The 16,806-nt window shown below is 45.7% G+C and overlaps 1 protein-coding gene across 2 annotated transcripts in view; it reads right to left on the bottom strand.

The window, feature by feature from the left end:
• The window catches only part of CBL (Cbl proto-oncogene), a 34,504-nt gene that overhangs the window by 2,080 nt on the left and 15,618 nt on the right, over nucleotides 1-16,806 (bottom strand). For both annotated transcript variants that reach the window (XM_057433053.1, XM_057433063.1), the window contains 13 exons: nucleotides 12,574-12,720; nucleotides 11,145-11,301; nucleotides 9,530-9,651; nucleotides 8,439-8,576; nucleotides 7,743-7,830; nucleotides 7,151-7,282; nucleotides 6,856-7,059; nucleotides 5,456-5,587; nucleotides 4,144-4,521; nucleotides 3,130-3,224; nucleotides 2,474-2,629; nucleotides 1,951-2,054; nucleotides 1,295-1,477 (listed from right to left, as the gene is read on the bottom strand). In XM_057433053.1, the coding sequence (XP_057289036.1) occupies nucleotides 1,295-1,477; nucleotides 1,951-2,054; nucleotides 2,474-2,629; nucleotides 3,130-3,224; nucleotides 4,144-4,521; nucleotides 5,456-5,587; nucleotides 6,856-7,059; nucleotides 7,151-7,282; nucleotides 7,743-7,830; nucleotides 8,439-8,576; nucleotides 9,530-9,651; nucleotides 11,145-11,301; nucleotides 12,574-12,720 (2,036 nt within the window). The remainder of the gene's footprint in view (nucleotides 1-1,294; nucleotides 1,478-1,950; nucleotides 2,055-2,473; nucleotides 2,630-3,129; nucleotides 3,225-4,143; nucleotides 4,522-5,455; nucleotides 5,588-6,855; nucleotides 7,060-7,150; nucleotides 7,283-7,742; nucleotides 7,831-8,438; nucleotides 8,577-9,529; nucleotides 9,652-11,144; nucleotides 11,302-12,573; nucleotides 12,721-16,806) is intronic.

The raw sequence follows: 16,806 nt of genomic DNA, 5'->3' as shown, positions 1-16,806 counted from the left end.
GCTCCTGACACACAAACAGCTTTTTGTAGAGTGGAGAAAAGGGACTACCCACTTCTCTCCCCTAAAGTGCCTTTTGAATTGGCTCTTTCTGCTCGCACTGGATCAAATTTCAGAGCCCGTGGGTCAATCTGAAAGGACAACCACTAGCACAGCTCCTCTGGTAAATGATTAAGAAACCAAACTGTAGGGAGAACATAAATCTGCCCAAATGCATCCCAGGCTAGGCACGTGTGCTTCACACCAGACTACAGCAGGGGCCAATTCCCAGTGTTTCACAAAACTGCATATGCTCCCCAGAGCAGCAACAATCAGCATTCCTCATTAGCAGATCTCCTACCACTACACATCCAGACAATAGCATTGTTATTGCAGGGCTGTAAAAACAAAGAGGAGTCAATGTTTAAGGGGAGTGCTTCACGTAGGAGGAGGATGTGAGCTCTCTCTGCCCTTTCTAAGCCCTCTCAGCAACATTCTACAGCACAGTGAGACTTAAACAATGAGGCAGGGAGCAGGGAGGAGTGGCAAAAGCTCACAAACTTCTCTGCACTGCTAAACCCTTCCCTGTGCCAAAGAAGGGCAAGCCCAGGGAAGGGGAAGTGGTGAAGGAGGTGAACAAAACACTCACTGGAGCAAATGGTCCTCCATAAGGAACAAGAAACTCACTCCTCTTACTTGGCAAATCACCAGGGTGTTCAGATAATGCGGAAAGCCCCCCAACAGGAAACGTTTCAGAGCTTCCTTTAGAGCTGCTGGGCAGTTGTAGGGAATAAGTCGAGCATTATTCAGCTCTTGGAGAGATGAGGCTTTAGTCTTCCCTTCGGAGATGCGCTTACAGCCACAAGGACAAGATGTCCTCTACTCCCCAGGGACAAAAAGCTGACCTCGCTGAGCCACTAAGGTCCCTGCTCAAGGGAACTGACGGCCTCAAACAGCTCACTTGTGCCATCTGCTGGGAGCAACCGCAGGCGAGACCGAGCCAAGCTGTGCAAGGCCAGCACTGTCATCTACTTCTAACAGCTCTAAGTAACGTCCCGAAGATCTGCTGCGTGCCCCGGTACACCCTGGCACAAGACAGATGCCATGCCCTGTAGGAAACAGTGGCTTGAGGAATATCCTTGAAGCTGAGGAAAGGCTTTCCTAACAGTGATTTAAATGCTATTTGCAAGCTCAGTGATGAAATAAACACCTCTGCTTTATAAACCCTCACAGCTTACATACAAACCCTCGAGTGAGTGACAGTGCATAGCAAGCCATCGGTACCCACTACAGCATGAAGAATACCACGTTCTCTAACCTGTCACAGGGTCATTTTCCAAAGACATTCGGCTGAAGGCAGGTGTGGCATTGGAGATATCAGACAGGGTGCGACGAGCGATGGCAATTGGTAGTGGTGGTTTGGGGACATCATAGCCATCCTCTTCATTTTCTGACTCTTCAGGGCCGTTGCTGGCAGTGGCTGCTGCCAGATCCCCTTCGTCTAGAAGAAGAGGCACATTCTGATGAGCGCTGGCACTGAACAGAGCCTCTGTCTCTCGGGGCAGACGCTGGTCCCCTGTAGTCCACAAACATTGACAGGACACAGAACAAAGGTTTTGCTGCCAAAACCCCACGTTCAACGGAAGCTCTTTCCAGAAGGTAGTATTAGATTAAAAATCCTTATGATAAATGTGGGCTGACAACTGCTGCCCATAAAAAAAATAAGAACCTTCCAAACAGCAACTTTTAGAACAACTGTTATTTTTACAATGCATTCCAACCAGGCTCCTCAACAACATCCCCACACGCGATGCAGCCTGCAGTAGAGACCCAGATGTTTCCCCATGCACCCTGGCTGTTTTAACAGCAAAAGCACGTGACATTTAACTGAGCCCGAAACGCCTTTCCAACTGTGACTGGGACCAATCCATTGTCCTCCAGTTTCTCAGGGCTTTTTTTAGCACACCCACTCACCACAAGTGTTGACAGCCTCGAAAGCTGAGGATGCTGCTTGGGAGTGGATGTTGTACATTGCTTCATACGTACAGCCATCCGTCTGCTGGTCGCAGTCTAAAACTCTGAGGGAGAGAACAAGCATTTCTCTTCAGACAAGTGGCAGCAGTAAACCACCAATGCAGAGTCTCTGTGACTCTAGAAAATGCTCAGTAACGTCCATTGCAATAGAGCGTATTGGCTTAAAGGAGTTTGATACCACCAGAACACCACCTTTTAATAGAATTTAGAGTTTCAGTTGCTGCTGCTCTCCAAAGGTTACTATCAGAAAGACAGGGGAGTGCTTATCTGACTCCTTTAATACTGTATAGGGATTCTGCTATCAAGCAGAATGTATAGTTACTATGCCAGGCTAGATCCGGTGAGTATCACTGGGGGAATGCAGCAAACCCAGCAAGCAAAATCTCCCCCCTAGTAAACAAATAAGCAAAAGCTTTCCCAGAGCTGGGAGGAGAAAGCCCAAAACACACAAACAGAACCTCACCGTAAACTCTGAGCCATTTCCAAAGGCATTTTGAGCTCCGGTTTTTGTACAGCAGGACCTGGAGGCACTACAGGCAGAGAGGATGGTGACATGTATTCGGTGTCTTCATCACTTTCAGACTGTTCCCCAGGAGGCAGTTTTGGTACAGGCAGTGGTCTGGAGGCAGAAGAAACAATATATAAACATGAGAAACACATTTACACCAAATCTGATTAATACCAAAGTGGCCTTTAAAATCCACAGTGGATGGAACAAGCAGTCAGAGTGATTCTGACTACAGAAATAATCTGGCCTTCAGCATTCTTAGCAGCCCAGGTACACGGGCACACTGACACAAGCTCATAATGCAATCATACACATCACACACCACCCACTTCACATAAATACCAACTCAAAAGTGAATTCATACAAGAGCTAATAGCAACTGTAGCCTGTTTCCTATTGCCACAGCCAAGGGGAACGACCACCACTATCCACAGAGCTTTGGGATTCTGATTGAATCTGCTTCCTTTAGATTGGATATTTTGAATCTGTCAGAGGTTGAAATTAAGGCTGACAGAGTTGTGTCAGATTCTGTCCCAGGCACCAGCATGGAGAGAGCCCTACAGTTACCATTCTGTAAGGTATAAAAGCATGTGAGCTAGAAAACAACAGACCTGGCAGCTAAGGAGTAGATCGCATTGGCAGATGAGGAGGGTTTAATCTTGGGGTGCTCACCCTCTGAGGTTGTTGGGGGAGCACTGTTCAAGCTCTGCAAGACAAAATTCCAACCAGGAATCAGAACCACCACAGATACCAACAACACAGCTGCCAAGCTGTCAGCCAGTCATTCCCAACAGCCCGTGGGGGAACGAAACATCTTCATTTACGCCAAAGCATTCACTAATGCCTTAGAAATCCTGGAGTTCTGCGACAGTTTTCCCTCAGTGTGGGTACCAGCTGGGTTTTCCTCCTGTATCCAACTGCTTGTTTACACAAAACCTGCAGGAACTTCGTAACTTTTGAGATTCCAATGGCTTTGGCAAATTCAGCTGAAACAGCTTGAAGGCCAAAAGAGGGGACAAGAGGAAAAGGATGCAGACAAGCACACACATCCCAAGACAGAATGACAAATGTCCAAGTGTTATTTTCTTGGACAATCTGGCTCAAAATGACCTGCCTCTCAATTGGAGAAAGCTGGAGGTTTAAAAAGGAAAAATTAGGGGAATGGAATGACAAAAAAAACAGGCAAATCTGCCTGGGATTTCTTTTAGAGAACAATATGTTGGACTATTAAGTTACACATCCTGACATTGGTAACAGATCCAGATTTAACTCAGATTTTACCGTGTTAAACTCATCACAGCTCCTGAGAAGAGTAAACTGCACTTTTGCAGCATTCCAGCTCCCAGCACAAAAGATTCCCAGTTTTTCAGAACTGAAAAGTGAGCTATGATCATGAAACTGTGCCTCATGACTGTTCAGACTGGGATTTCAGCCTAGCTCCCACGAGGCACCAAAGCACCTCCCTAGGAAGTCCTCCCATTATTCTCCCTTGCCCAGGATTCACCAGTTCCTTTCCACCTCTTCCTTGGTGCACCCTATTCCAATGAATATTCTATCCCTTACGAGGACACCTTGGAAGACTTAATTCCTTACAGATTACCTTCACCTCCAATAGGCCTACTCACCCCTGGGTTGTCCAGGCTGAGCGTGCTCCCAAGCCGATGGCTGTCAGCCCTGGATTCTATCTGAGAGGGCAAGGAGAAGGGGAGGGAGTGCCTGTTCGACAGTTCTCTCCCAGCCCAAGGGTCACCGGGACTGAGAGCTACAGAGGGGGCTTTTGGAATGGGCCTGGATGGCCACAGATCTGCCTGGCGGGTGGAGGGCACAGGGGGTGGTTTGTCTCTCGAAGGGCAGTCTCCCGGTGTGCAGGGCAAGGGACGTCTCTGAGGTCGACCTTCGGTCCCAATGGAATGTGGCCTGTCCGGAGGCGGCGGCGGCGGGAGATCTCTGAGCGTGGGAGGGATTGGGAGAGGTTTATCCTTGTGAAGAGCACCAGGAGCAGCCTGCAGGGCAAGGGAATGCGAAATATTGCTTAACAAAGGTAGTTCAGCCACAAACCATCGAAAAGAGGGAGGCAGGCAGCAGAAGGGTGAGCTCTGGCTTTCGTTTTATCTATTTTTACATGAAATTATCTCAAAGGGTGTGGAGATAACTCTCCACATCTCCACAAGCTAACCCTCCCGAGATACCTTCTCTACAGGCTTGAAGAGATAACAGGGTACCTACGTGCAGCTACAGCTCACATCAGCACTAGATTGGATTCCAAAGCACACCCATCACTTACAGAACCGATGCAACTGTGGGTTAGTTATACAAGTTAACGTTCATCGGTCAGCCACGAACAGTCATAGAAATGGGTGTTTTCTTCTGCCTGAATTTTCAAGCATCATTTCATTACTTCATCCAAACTAGCTCAACTGCTGCTGTACCTCAAGAGCCAGTGATCAGATGCCACCAAGACCATACTGCTGCCTTCTGCTAGTCAATCAGACAAGCAGTTAATACGACACCTTCCCTGATAGCTAGAACGAAACACAAGCCCACAAATGCAGCTCCAAAGAGCACAGGCTAAAAACCAGTGAAGAGACTGGTAATCACAATAACTTGGTAGCTCAGCAGGAGGACACCAGTCACCCTAAAAGAGCAAGTACTTCACCTTAGGACTGGCTTCTTTCTAGCAATTGCATGGGCAAATGTGAAGAAAAGACAGGCCCTTTAAACAGCAAAAAGGGACTCTCCAGAAGGAAGCATTTGCTTTCAGGACAGATTGGACTGGAATGGAAGGGGGAATGGAAGGAAAATGGCCCAACAGGAAAAGGAAGAAGAAAAATGTCTTGTGTGAAAGCACTTGGGGATGTCACAGAGGTTCACCACAATGCTCTCCTCCCTGCCTGCCCCACCAAAATGACAGCTGAAAGGGAAAGCAGTGTGTTTGACCTTTGAAGTGGTCCCAGGACTGGAAGCCCCAGGCGGGTTGGCCACTCGCTGCTGCAAGAGATCCAGTCGTGGTGGCACGGGAGGAAGGGTGGCCTGGGGAGCTACTGAGAACGGAGAAGGAGGACGCTCGACCTGAGGAAGAAGAGAATGGGAAAATCAACAAATGGCAAACCCCAGCAGAGCTCCTTTCCTCTAGAGAGGCTTTCGAGCTCTGTGATCTGTACTGGCTTCAATACTGCTCCTGAATTAACAATAACTACCGTATCAGTAACCATCACACACCAGTGAATGAAGGCAATTTCCCAGCACTACAGCATTTGACTTTCAGCAAGCCCTGAAGATCACCAATGGCTTTAGCTGTGGCACACAACTGAAAACGCACACTTAGCGGTGGTGCAGTAACAGAAAAGCTGTTTTGCTGCCTTACTGGGCCCTCCCTGAGCAGGAGCAAGCTTCTTTTCAACACAGGAGGGTATGATCTGCTGCAAAACCCACTGCAGGTGCCGCTGTGCTCACTAGCGCCAACAGAGCCTGCTGCAGACCATGACAGGATGTCACACTGCTTTGCTTTCTCAAAAACCACCTCCTGGAATAGGTTTTACTGTTTAATACACGACTTTACATGGTGGAAGCTAAACAGAAATACAGGTAAACCAGCGTAAAGGCTTCTTGCTGACCAGGAAAGGCAACTTAATTTCGTGCATTCAACTACTAAAAACTAGCCAAGTTCAAACCCACTTCCCTATGCAGTAAAACACTGCAAAGTGCAGGTGTGCAAGAGCAGCAACACACTATTAGAAAGAAGTAAACCATGCAGGGATCCATACAGAATGCTTGTCTTGTGCCCATCTCCTGGAAGGACGCAGCACTAATGGCAGAGAATTATCACACCTTTATTATACAGATTTATCAGACACCATATAAAAAAATGACAGTCAAATTGACTTGCAGAGCAAAATAGCCTGCCCTCTACCCCATTAGTCATGAGGACCTTGGTAAGACTCTATCTAGTTGGCTGTATTAATCACTGGGGAAAATGGATGAATTCTTGCTGATATGAGTGAGTTATGGCTAATAAATCAAAAACAGCATTGCTGAGTATACAGAGAAGTGTTATATAAACCTAGATCTTACATTCCAGCAGGTCAAGCCAGCCTTTTCACCCTTCTTTCAAGACAATACACAAAAGATCAAGGATTTCCAAGTGCAATTACCATTGCTTAATAGAACTGACAGTGTGAACTAAATGGACAAAAGTGATCCTAAATCCATGTTTTCCATACTGTGTGATATCTTTTGTGCTATAAGGTCTGACAACCCTCACCACAGAAAACTGATGGACAACACGCAGTCTGCGTCCATCCTGCCACATCTACTACCACACGCTCTGGTGACCTTACTTTGGTACCAGCGAGTTCTTTCATCATGAAGAGGGAATCATCAGCTCTGTCGTCGTCGTCATCATCATAATTGGGCGAGGGAGTTCCTTCTGCCCCTTGTCGTGACAATCCTCCTCCTCCTCTGGGGTCGAACGGGTCTACTACGATTGGCTCCGTGCCTTTGATTTCACAGCGGCAAAAAGGACATCCCTGGCCTTCTGATTCCTTCATGGAAGAGAAGAGAGCTGTTATACACCGCTCCTGTCAAAGAGCAACTAGCCTTACTCACAGGGCTTAACAAGAGGCAACACCTCACCTGCCACGCAGTGAGACAGGACGTGCACATCAGGTGGCCGCACGGCTCAATCTTCACATCCTTGTCGTTTTCAGCGCATATTTTACACAGCTGAAACGTGGAGCCCATCTCGCAGTACAGTTCATATTGTTCCTTGGGGCAAGACAGACATATGGGGTTAATGCTGTAAACCCAACACAAGAACACGGCGCAAAGGAGAACAGAGATCTGCAAGGATTTCACTATGGTTTTATGCACTAGATACACCTGTCAAGGTCTGAAAAGAATGGATTTCAAGCTAGGCCAGATTTTCATGTAGGTGTCCCAAAAGCAGGGCTCAAGATGTGCTGCATGGCACAAGAGCACGAATATGTGTCAGAAACATCCTAAACCCAAATAAACCTTACAACTGTCAGCCCCGCATAAAGCTTTACCTAACCTCTGCAATCTCCTCTGCTCATCCCTACCGTTCAAATCCCCACCTGTAAAATACATCATCCTTAAAAACAAAGTCTTGGGGATACCAAGTAAGCCAGAATCCTACAAACAGCTAAGGAGGCTAGGAATTAGGAAGAAAGTTAGCAAGTTTGATGGGACAGAATACCTTGCTCACCTGTGTAACTTTAATGTGGTCCTGAGGTGTGGGTTCACATAAGCCAGTCAAGTCAGGATTCTGATTCCGGCCATCGGGAAATAAATAACTGTAAGTAGTTGGGGGAAAAAACAGATCTTGTTCTCTGTGTGTGTATATACACACGTGCATACACACACATGAACGCACACATAAGGTTTCTTTTGGGGAGGGCGGAGGAAAGAGAAGAATGAGGGTGGGAATTCAAGATATTCTGAATTCAGAAGGAGATTTGGAAGGATTTTACTATGGGACAGAACCCCAAAATGTCATTCTTCGAAAGAAAAGTTTCTTTTCCTTCCTGACAGCAATTTTCCTTTCAAACAGGATGTTATGGTCCCAGGCTACTCTTCTTAAATCATCCTGTAGTGAAACTGTAATAGGCAGGGTAATAAACCTGATACCATAATAGAAGTCGCAGTGGCTCAAATTAGGCACTATTGGCAATTGAACTGTTTTGCTGAATCAACAACTAAGTTAAAAGGAAGAGCCAAGAGATGTCCAAAAGGGTCTTAGTGATTGTTTGAGCTCTGCAATGTGCTGCCTCTCTCGTGATGAACCCAGAAGGTACATTTTACCACTCGACTGACTGACTTCAAGCCCTCATCACAGGATGAACATTCATAGAGCAAACAGCGAAAAAAGGGCAGAAAACTCGATTTTGTTAAAGTTACTTACAAGCCTTCCCTGAAGCCATCAATCAGTGCTTGAAAGAGAGGTTTGTTGTGGGGGATTGTCTGAAGAATGTTCCCATCTGCAGTGACATAGCCAATGGCCCACTGACCGAGCCGTGTACAGCTCAATCGGAAAATATAACTAAAAACACATAAAGGAAAGGAAACTTCAGTTTGGACTGGAGCAGACAGAGAAGACTGAGGGTCAAGTAGGCAGCCATTGCCTGGCTATCTCTAGACAGCAAACGAAAACCTAGTAGGGATAACTTGATTTATACCAGCTTTCCTTAATTATCCCCCAGGCAGATCAAAGGAGAACCTTGCAACCTGATACAAACTGAGGAAAGCATCCAAGCCCTGGCCTCCAGGTGAAATTAAAGCCAGAGTCCAGGGCAAGAAAAGTGTTAGCAGCCTTAAAATCATTTGTTTCAAATTAACTTCAAAAAACCCTCAGCAAACAACAAACCCAACAGACGACACAAGGTTTCCATTCTTAAAACCAGCACAGAATCAACCACATAGTAACAACCTCCAGAAATTAACACTTGGTCCTTCTGGCATAAAGGAAAGGCTGTTAGCCTTGCTGCATTGGGCCAAGTTCTATTCAGGACATTGGGCAGCTCAAAACTGTTGCCCCACAGAGCCTCTGAAGTGTGCCCAGCCTGCAGCATTACCTTGCTGCCTACTCTGCCCACCATCATGCTGCTTTGTCTGTCTAAAGCTGCCTTCAAAGGTACACACTGCTCTGAGGGCTGCAATCCACTCAGCTCTCCTGGTTTTATGTGTACACACCAGAAAGTTATGGGGCCTATAGATACACGCCCTTATTTATGGTCCTAAATGCCCCATTGTTTAGGCTCATTCAGGCAGGGTCTGCCTCTGTGTCCTGCTCAGGCCTGAGGGAGCTGCTGTGACAGCTGGGAGGGGTGGGCAGGAGGTAAGTCACCCCATGAAGGCAGGGCAAGCTAGGGTTTGTCATAGTCTAGGTTTCTGAGGAAGGAGGACAAAGACAAACCAAATCCAGTCTCAGTTGGTGCAGTAACCAGTGACGTTAGCAAGAACGATCCAAAAAAGCAACTGCTGCTGAGCACTAACCTGCCAGGTTTGTGAATGAACTTCTGAAGCCGGGCTTTCACCTCATCATACGTTAGGAATGCCATATAGCCAGGATGAGTCACCGCTAGACTGTTCCAGTTCCTGAGCAAAGAGGACCACGGCTATAGAAACAGCAAAGAGGTACATTAACCATCCACTTCTAAAAGGTATCACCACATACAATATTCCTTACTCAAAGGGATGAAGAGTTAAAGCAGCAGGTTTCTTATCCACCATAAATCCAGCAGAGGAACTAAACACTACACTCCCAGGCACCAGCCTTAGCGTTTGAGTTTCTTGTCGGTGATAAAAACATCACTTAAGACAGACCTTAATCAAAACTCCTTTAATAAATGCTAAGGGAGAAGCCACAGGTCACACAAAGCTCAACAATAGCGACCAATTTGTACTGCTTCTGCAGAGAAAATGACTCATTCCTGACACAGGGATAAAGATGGGAGTTTAATAAGATTATGCACAGGACCAGAAACCATGACTGGTCCAATCTCTAACACCGACTTCCTATACAGCCTCAGGAAAGTGCCCTCCCCTCTCTGTCTCAGTTTCACTATGTGTAAGATGCTTGTGACTATTCCTCAGCCACTTAACCTCACTTGGGTGTGGCAAGGATTACTGGCTACTCTAAGATCTGAATACATAAACCAGCACATCCATGTCAAATATTCCTTCAAATGATACAGAAAAAGCTGAAACAACCGTTTGGAAGCTTTCAATCCTGAGAAGGGTTTGGGTGTCTCAATCTCATCCAACTCTTCCGATTTTCTCAACTCATCTAAAAGAAGATGGGAGCTCTCCCTAACAACTTTGCACCTCTGAGGAACTGCAGCAGCTCTTAACTTGCTCTTGATGTACTGCAGCTGGAAAAAGTACTGAATGAGATCAGCTTCATTGCAACACTGCACATGGGCATTTTTCATCTAGACCTATCTTAATTACAACCCACCCTATCACATGGGAAAAGGCAAGTCAGAGCTAAAGAAGTAAGTGTTTGTTCTTGTAAATACCCAATTGTGCCATCAGAAGCTGTGGTTTTGAGTCTAGCACTATTAAAGACTATGGGTTAGAATTTTAGCTACTAGCGATAAGGGTATTTCTCCTGCACAGAACACAGACATGTCCACAACATCCTGGCTGTGACAGTTCAAAAGCTAGGAAGCCCAAACTTCCATGCCTGTACTCCATCCTGAACAACCCCTCCGTGGAAAATAAATCTGACAAGAAAGCAAAGGACAAGGAAAGACAAAGTGATAAACTAAGCTTTACATTTCCTGGCTTACAGAACTTGGGTCAGAACTTGAGTCTTAAAGTGACCTTTGAAAGGGAAAAACTGATTCGTGGGAGGACAGTGAATGTGCCTTACAGTTGCAGTATATATTTGGACAATCTTTTCTTCTACAACCAGAAGTACCACCCACTTTTACTGCAAATAGGGTCCTAAGTAGTACTGCAGCTGTTTAGGGGATGAAGGGCAAGACGCCCAAATCCCTTACAGCATAAATCATTTCAGCGTGTAAAAGACAGTTTGTCCTGGGAAAGGGGTCTGACCTGAAGCACTGAGGCACATTTCAAGTGATTGCCAAGCCTCAACCCTTACCTGAAAAAGTCGTGTGAAGATATCAAATTCAAATACTGAAATGTAGTCATTGCACGTCAAGTCGATCGTTGACTTCAGGGCCATGGCTTCCAGCCCTGAACTGATGGGATGCACTTCATGCAAGGCCTGACGGAAGCTTTTCCAAGGAACAATGGTCCTGGGGAAAACCAAGCCCTCTGTAAATGTGCTGCATCTCAAGACCACCACTATATACGTACCTTATACACTTTTATTGTGAGCATGCACCTCATGATAACGAAAGTGAAGAAACTCAGAATCAGCCACAAGAGATCTGTTCGTGTTGTGCAAGCACAGATTTCTCGTTACTGCAGTAAATTAGCAGCCAAATGAACAATTTTCTCTGCACATGCAGAATGTTTGAAGTCCTGCTTTCTCCCTTCCCTTTTTCTGCACTCTGATCATGTATGGACCTGTCTGTACCCCGGGCTGCATGGAACACTGTCACTTGATACGAGTTTCAGAATGTCGTGGCTGGTAGGGAAGGAGTTCACGGGCGGTCTTTTAGTAGAGGTCTATATAGTTCAAAAGCAGGGAAAGAAAAGCAGCTGCAAAAGGAGGGATTAACTGGAGAAGATAATCACAAGGCTCCTGTTCACAGGAATATTTTCCTCCTTTCAAAATATCAAGTGGAATACAAACATAGAAAGAACATGCCTACCTTCAGGCATGTTCCTCATGACTAAAGATATTATTGCTTTCTGTTCTGACAGCTACTAATTAAACTCTTTATGTGAAGCACCTGAAGTTACCTTAGTTAGAAAGCAGCAGCCAAATCCATTCCCTTTAATCCTCAAGCATTGCTTTGGACATTGTAGACTTTGGTCTACAGTCCATCCAGTCATCTTTCAATAGATACAAAAGTGAAAACTGAGATTTCAACCGTTTGCTCTTCACTTTCTCCTCCATTCTACCTTAACAAAGCCATTATGCAACGTGACAGAAGTTCAGAGAAGCCAAAAGAAAGGTGACTAAGTGATTAGACAAACTAATTGGAGAGAAGGTGAAATGGCTTAGCTAAAGGACAACTAATATTGAGGGCATGGTAACCTTTGGATGAAGAAAGCAGATTAGTTTGCATAGTTACTTACAAGTTACGGAATTAAATTAAGGAGGGGAAAATTGAAGCTGAATAATAGAGGGAAACTGTGACAGTACCAGAGTTTCCTAGGGAAAGTGAGGAAAGACCCATCACCTGACACATTTAAAACCAGACAGGACAATGAACTAGGGAATATAACGGGGGAACAATCCTGTATCTCACCCCAGACAGTGGACCGAATGACTGTAGGTCTCTCCCATCGTTCATGTGAACCTTAACAAAGACTCCTCTGAACAGGTTTGAAACCTACACGCTCCTGCGTGCGAGTCGTTCCCACAATTCGATCTTTAATCACAGTTAGAAACTTACTTTTCCCCAAAAGCCTTTCTCCAAAACTCGGCTGCATCCGCCTTGGTGATCCGGAACGTGTCCCCCTGGAAAAGGCCGCTTGGGAAAATACCTTTGAGCTCGGCCAGCATATGGCTGAATATCAGGGATAACTTTGTCAGGTTACGCCTACGAAGGAGCACAAAAAAACAAAGGTCTCTTGTAGAGAAGACAGATGTGGTTTAGCACTGAACAAAACAGAAACCGTACCTCCTGCTATTCGAGCATCCCAGCCTAGAAAACTCCTCTTGCTTGGGACCCTGTTTACCCAGCATTCAGAGCACATCCACCACAATGTACTTACCAGCAAGGTCGGTGTTTGTGAAGACATTTTCCACCAAGACTAACTTTGCATAATCTCTTTGAGATGGGCATGTTATTTCCATGGCAAAGCCTCCCAAGAAAACACAGGCACAGAAAATGTCCAAACCTGGCATTCAGACCTTACCTATCAACTCAATAACACTATAACCAAAACCTCATCAGACTCCTTCGCTCTTGGGTCTAAGAATTCCCTATGACAGCACATAAAACTACTACTGCCTTAGACCACGCAAGCTGAATGTCCTTTCAAGTCTCCAAGGGTCCCAACAGAGTAGATTTGCTCAGATAACATCTAAGTGATAACAACAGGTCCAGCTCTCAAGGGAAGGTCAAAACACCTGCATAATGGGAATAACTTACATACAAAAGCTTGATGGTTCTTCTTCAAAAGCTTGAGAGTCCTTCTCAACCACATTGCACTGAGTAATTATCCAATTTAATTACAAATTGGTACAGATCCCTTCTCTGCCTAAACACACTCATGTGTCTGAAGTGCTCTAGTCCATCAGGTTAGGACCTTTTCTAAACTGGAGAGGGAAAGCTGGAGGAGAGAATTAGTCAACATGCAAAGGATTTCCAGGAGTAGAAGACAGAAGGACTCCTGCCTAGCAGAGAGGACACAGCAGCACTGGGAGGTAAGCTCTATGCTGCAACTGTGCTAAGCAGAAATAGAGCTAGCTTGGGTACCTCAAAGCATCAGTGCCTATAGCAGTACAGGAATAACAGTCTTCCTATTTAGGACACAAACAACAGCACCATTACACACTAGAGAGGTAGTCTTCTATTCATAGACGGGGAAAAAAAAAATCACTAGTGGCATCTATTTGTATCACTCCTTTATCCTAATAAAGGACGATTCTCTTCTATTCTACTCCATTACATTATCCAGATGCTAGGAAAATGCAGTTTCTGAAAAGATTCAGGGCTATTTCTAGGCCAGTGGCTTTTTTTCACCCCCATGTCACATGCCTGAAGGTAAAAGAAGGAACTAGCATCATGTGGGAAAGGACAACTTCTACATTACACCCAACAGACCGGAGCTGGTCAGAAGACTGCACCACCACCAAGGCACTGCACGGAGTCAGTCAGGACATTGAGCAACAAGTTCTGCCGCAGACTGCAAACGACTGACCCACCCAGGGTAGAAGCATCTCCGGTCACACAGCATTTTCTTAATGCCTTGATTCCAAATTCTCTCCCTGCATACGTTACTATTGCAGTGTGCCACCGCCCCTAAGACAGCTGAGCTTGGCAGCACACTATGCTCCCCCCAGGTTCCAGCTCTTCAACAACTTTGCATTGTACTGGGTTCAATTTACTTCACCTTGGCCATTTTTCAGATAGCTCTTACTCCAGAGAGGCCATTCCTGCTTGAAGTACTGACCCTGTTACTCTGCCTGACTGCAGAACTGACCCCCAGGTAGAGACAGGGAACTGCCTGCAGACTTTCTGCAAAGAGGCTCTGGACACTTGGGCTTAGGTCTTCTGGCTCCATACCATGCTTTCATACAGTCTAAACTCAACTGGAAGTGGTCCATTTTGCTTGACATATATTCTGCTATTCACTCCATGGCAGTTCTTTCTCTGTGCTGGGATAGAGTGGGGGCAGACTAGGAGGTATACATGGCTCAACCTTGTAAATCTCCTCGGAGAGCAGCTCTCGCTCCTTACCCTCATTTATTCAACTACATTTTGTGTTTCAACAAGGATGTTTGCCCCAAGTGTTTACAGAAGGTGTCAGCTACACAGCCAGGGGCTCTGGTTTTTGTCATTTCATACATGCCCAATAACAACAGGTGCTCAAGATTAACAAAGTCAAAGCATGCAGATGCTCTTCCGTCAGCTGCTCCGCTCAGCACCTCTCTACTGGATGCATTACACATTCAAACTGGGTGTGTTTTAAAACAGCTATGTGATTTGCTTGTTTGAGTCTATAAACACAGACCAAAAAGCTTTGCTGTTTATCACTCTTTGTGAGTTAACTGCCCCCCACCCCCGAGAGGGGCTGGCAGAAAGTCCCCTTGCCTTATGAGTGCATCTCAATTGCAAGTCATCCGCTTATGCACTTTGTTTTATACCTTTGGAGTGCTACAGTAATTCCTCACCTTCTGTTTTTAGGAGGGTTTATACAGCATGTCTTAAACTATACAGGATGCATGTGTAGGGAAAACTAAGCTGTATCAGAACAGCAAAGTGATAGCTTCCTATGTGATCACAGTTGCATTTATGACGATCACAGGTTAGGATCTAGAATGTATAGATACACAAACCAGAGCAGCACAAAACCAGGCTGCTGCCTGTTTGTGCATCTCCCCGCCCTTGTGTAATGTGAAGTAGTTCAAGGCTGTGTATTCCTCTTCCCAGGAGCAGATAAGTGACAGTGCATTTAGCAGGAAGGCTCGGACTCCTAGGCACAGCCGCTGGCTAATGCTATAAAGACTCGGTGCAAACTCACAGCCCAGCTCTCTCCCTCCCTGTCGAGGGTAGGTTCCCACCATGTCCCTGCAGTGCCTCTGGCTGACAACCAGTACAAAAGCTGCAAATCAGAGGTTCCAGCTGCACAGCTTGCTCCCCAGGCTGGCGGCTGAAAGTCCTCACTTCCATAAACCAGCAGAATAGAGGACAGGTTACAGCAGTGCAAGGGAACAAAGCAAACGCAGAGGATTACGAATCACTCACAATTCAGGAAACAGAGAGATTGCTTTTTCCTAAGTTGATAAAAACGGAGGCGTTGTTACACTAACATGGAAGTCCTTGGTAAGAATCATGTTCCGACTAGCTCCTTGAAGGGTCAGCATGCAATATTTGTGCGCCATTTTAGCAGGTAACGTGGCATCTCGCAGCAACCCATTAAGGCCAAGTGACTACAAAGTCAGCAACCCTAAAGCTGCTTAGTTATCCAGCACTCTTAACATGCTTGAAACGAATGTATGCAACAGCTGGTAGGTGGAAGTGAAGTCATTTCAGGTATATACTCTTCCTATTGCTGCCCAGCAGAGTGTGAAAACCAAGCACCCTAACCCCTTTCTGACCCTCAAACAAGCTGCTAAGTGGACAAGGGCATGGTTTAAAGTAACAGCACTGCATGATGAAGAGGTATCTTCCTGTGTCAAGTTGCTTATGGCTTCTGCCTTAGAGCCTTCTCCCTTAGCTGAGTTTCAGGAAGTGCTTGCGCTCAGCTGAGCATGTCAGTTCAGCGAGAGAAGACTGAACTTGCACAGGCTGCAAGGGGGATAAACAAATCATTTTACACAGACACACAATGAGGGGCTCTGTTTCCAAGAAAGTTTCTATTAACTGAACATTTTCAGCCTTGCATTTTCATATTCAGCTGCATCTTAAATCAACAACAGCGAAAGCACAGAAAGTGAATGTTTAATGTCAGGAACCAGCTTTTACATCCAGCAACCAGTTACCAATCCTGTGCCAAAAGGACATTTCCTTTCAAGAATGCACTCCTTTATTTCAACCAGGCAAGTTACACAGTTGGAAGTTAATACAGACCAAGTAAGTGCTTGCAATGAAGTGAACATTTCCATTGGCATGTCGAAGTTCAGTGACTGTGTTTTAGTTTTAGCAACATCAGCACCGGTCCTCATCTCCTCTGTTTCAACTAAAGAGAAGGAAGTACTCTCCTACAAAAAGAGCGTACTATTTTCAATGAACGCTTCAGTGACTTACACCAGAGATTCCCAAATACTTTTGGCCACAGATAGAACTCCAGCAATTTGCCATGATGGCCCTCTTTTAGACTTTAGCTGAACACAGTAATGAACACAGATGCTGTTACCAAGAGCCACATCCGAGGTATGGTAATCGCAGTTTGGGAATCACTGATTTAGGCCCCTAAATCCCACTGGATTTAAACACCCGTCATATAAGCACTCATGA

Source organism: Pezoporus wallicus, unplaced genomic scaffold (assembly GCF_028554395.1).
Source record: "Pezoporus wallicus isolate ANWC-B61680 ecotype Strahan unplaced genomic scaffold, APGP_CSIRO_Pwel_v1 contig_11829, whole genome shotgun sequence".
In the NCBI taxonomy this organism is placed as follows: domain Eukaryota; kingdom Metazoa; phylum Chordata; class Aves; order Psittaciformes; family Psittacidae; genus Pezoporus; species Pezoporus wallicus.
Note: the sequence above shows the minus strand (reverse complement) of the source record. Positions and strands in the feature narration are given on the sequence as shown.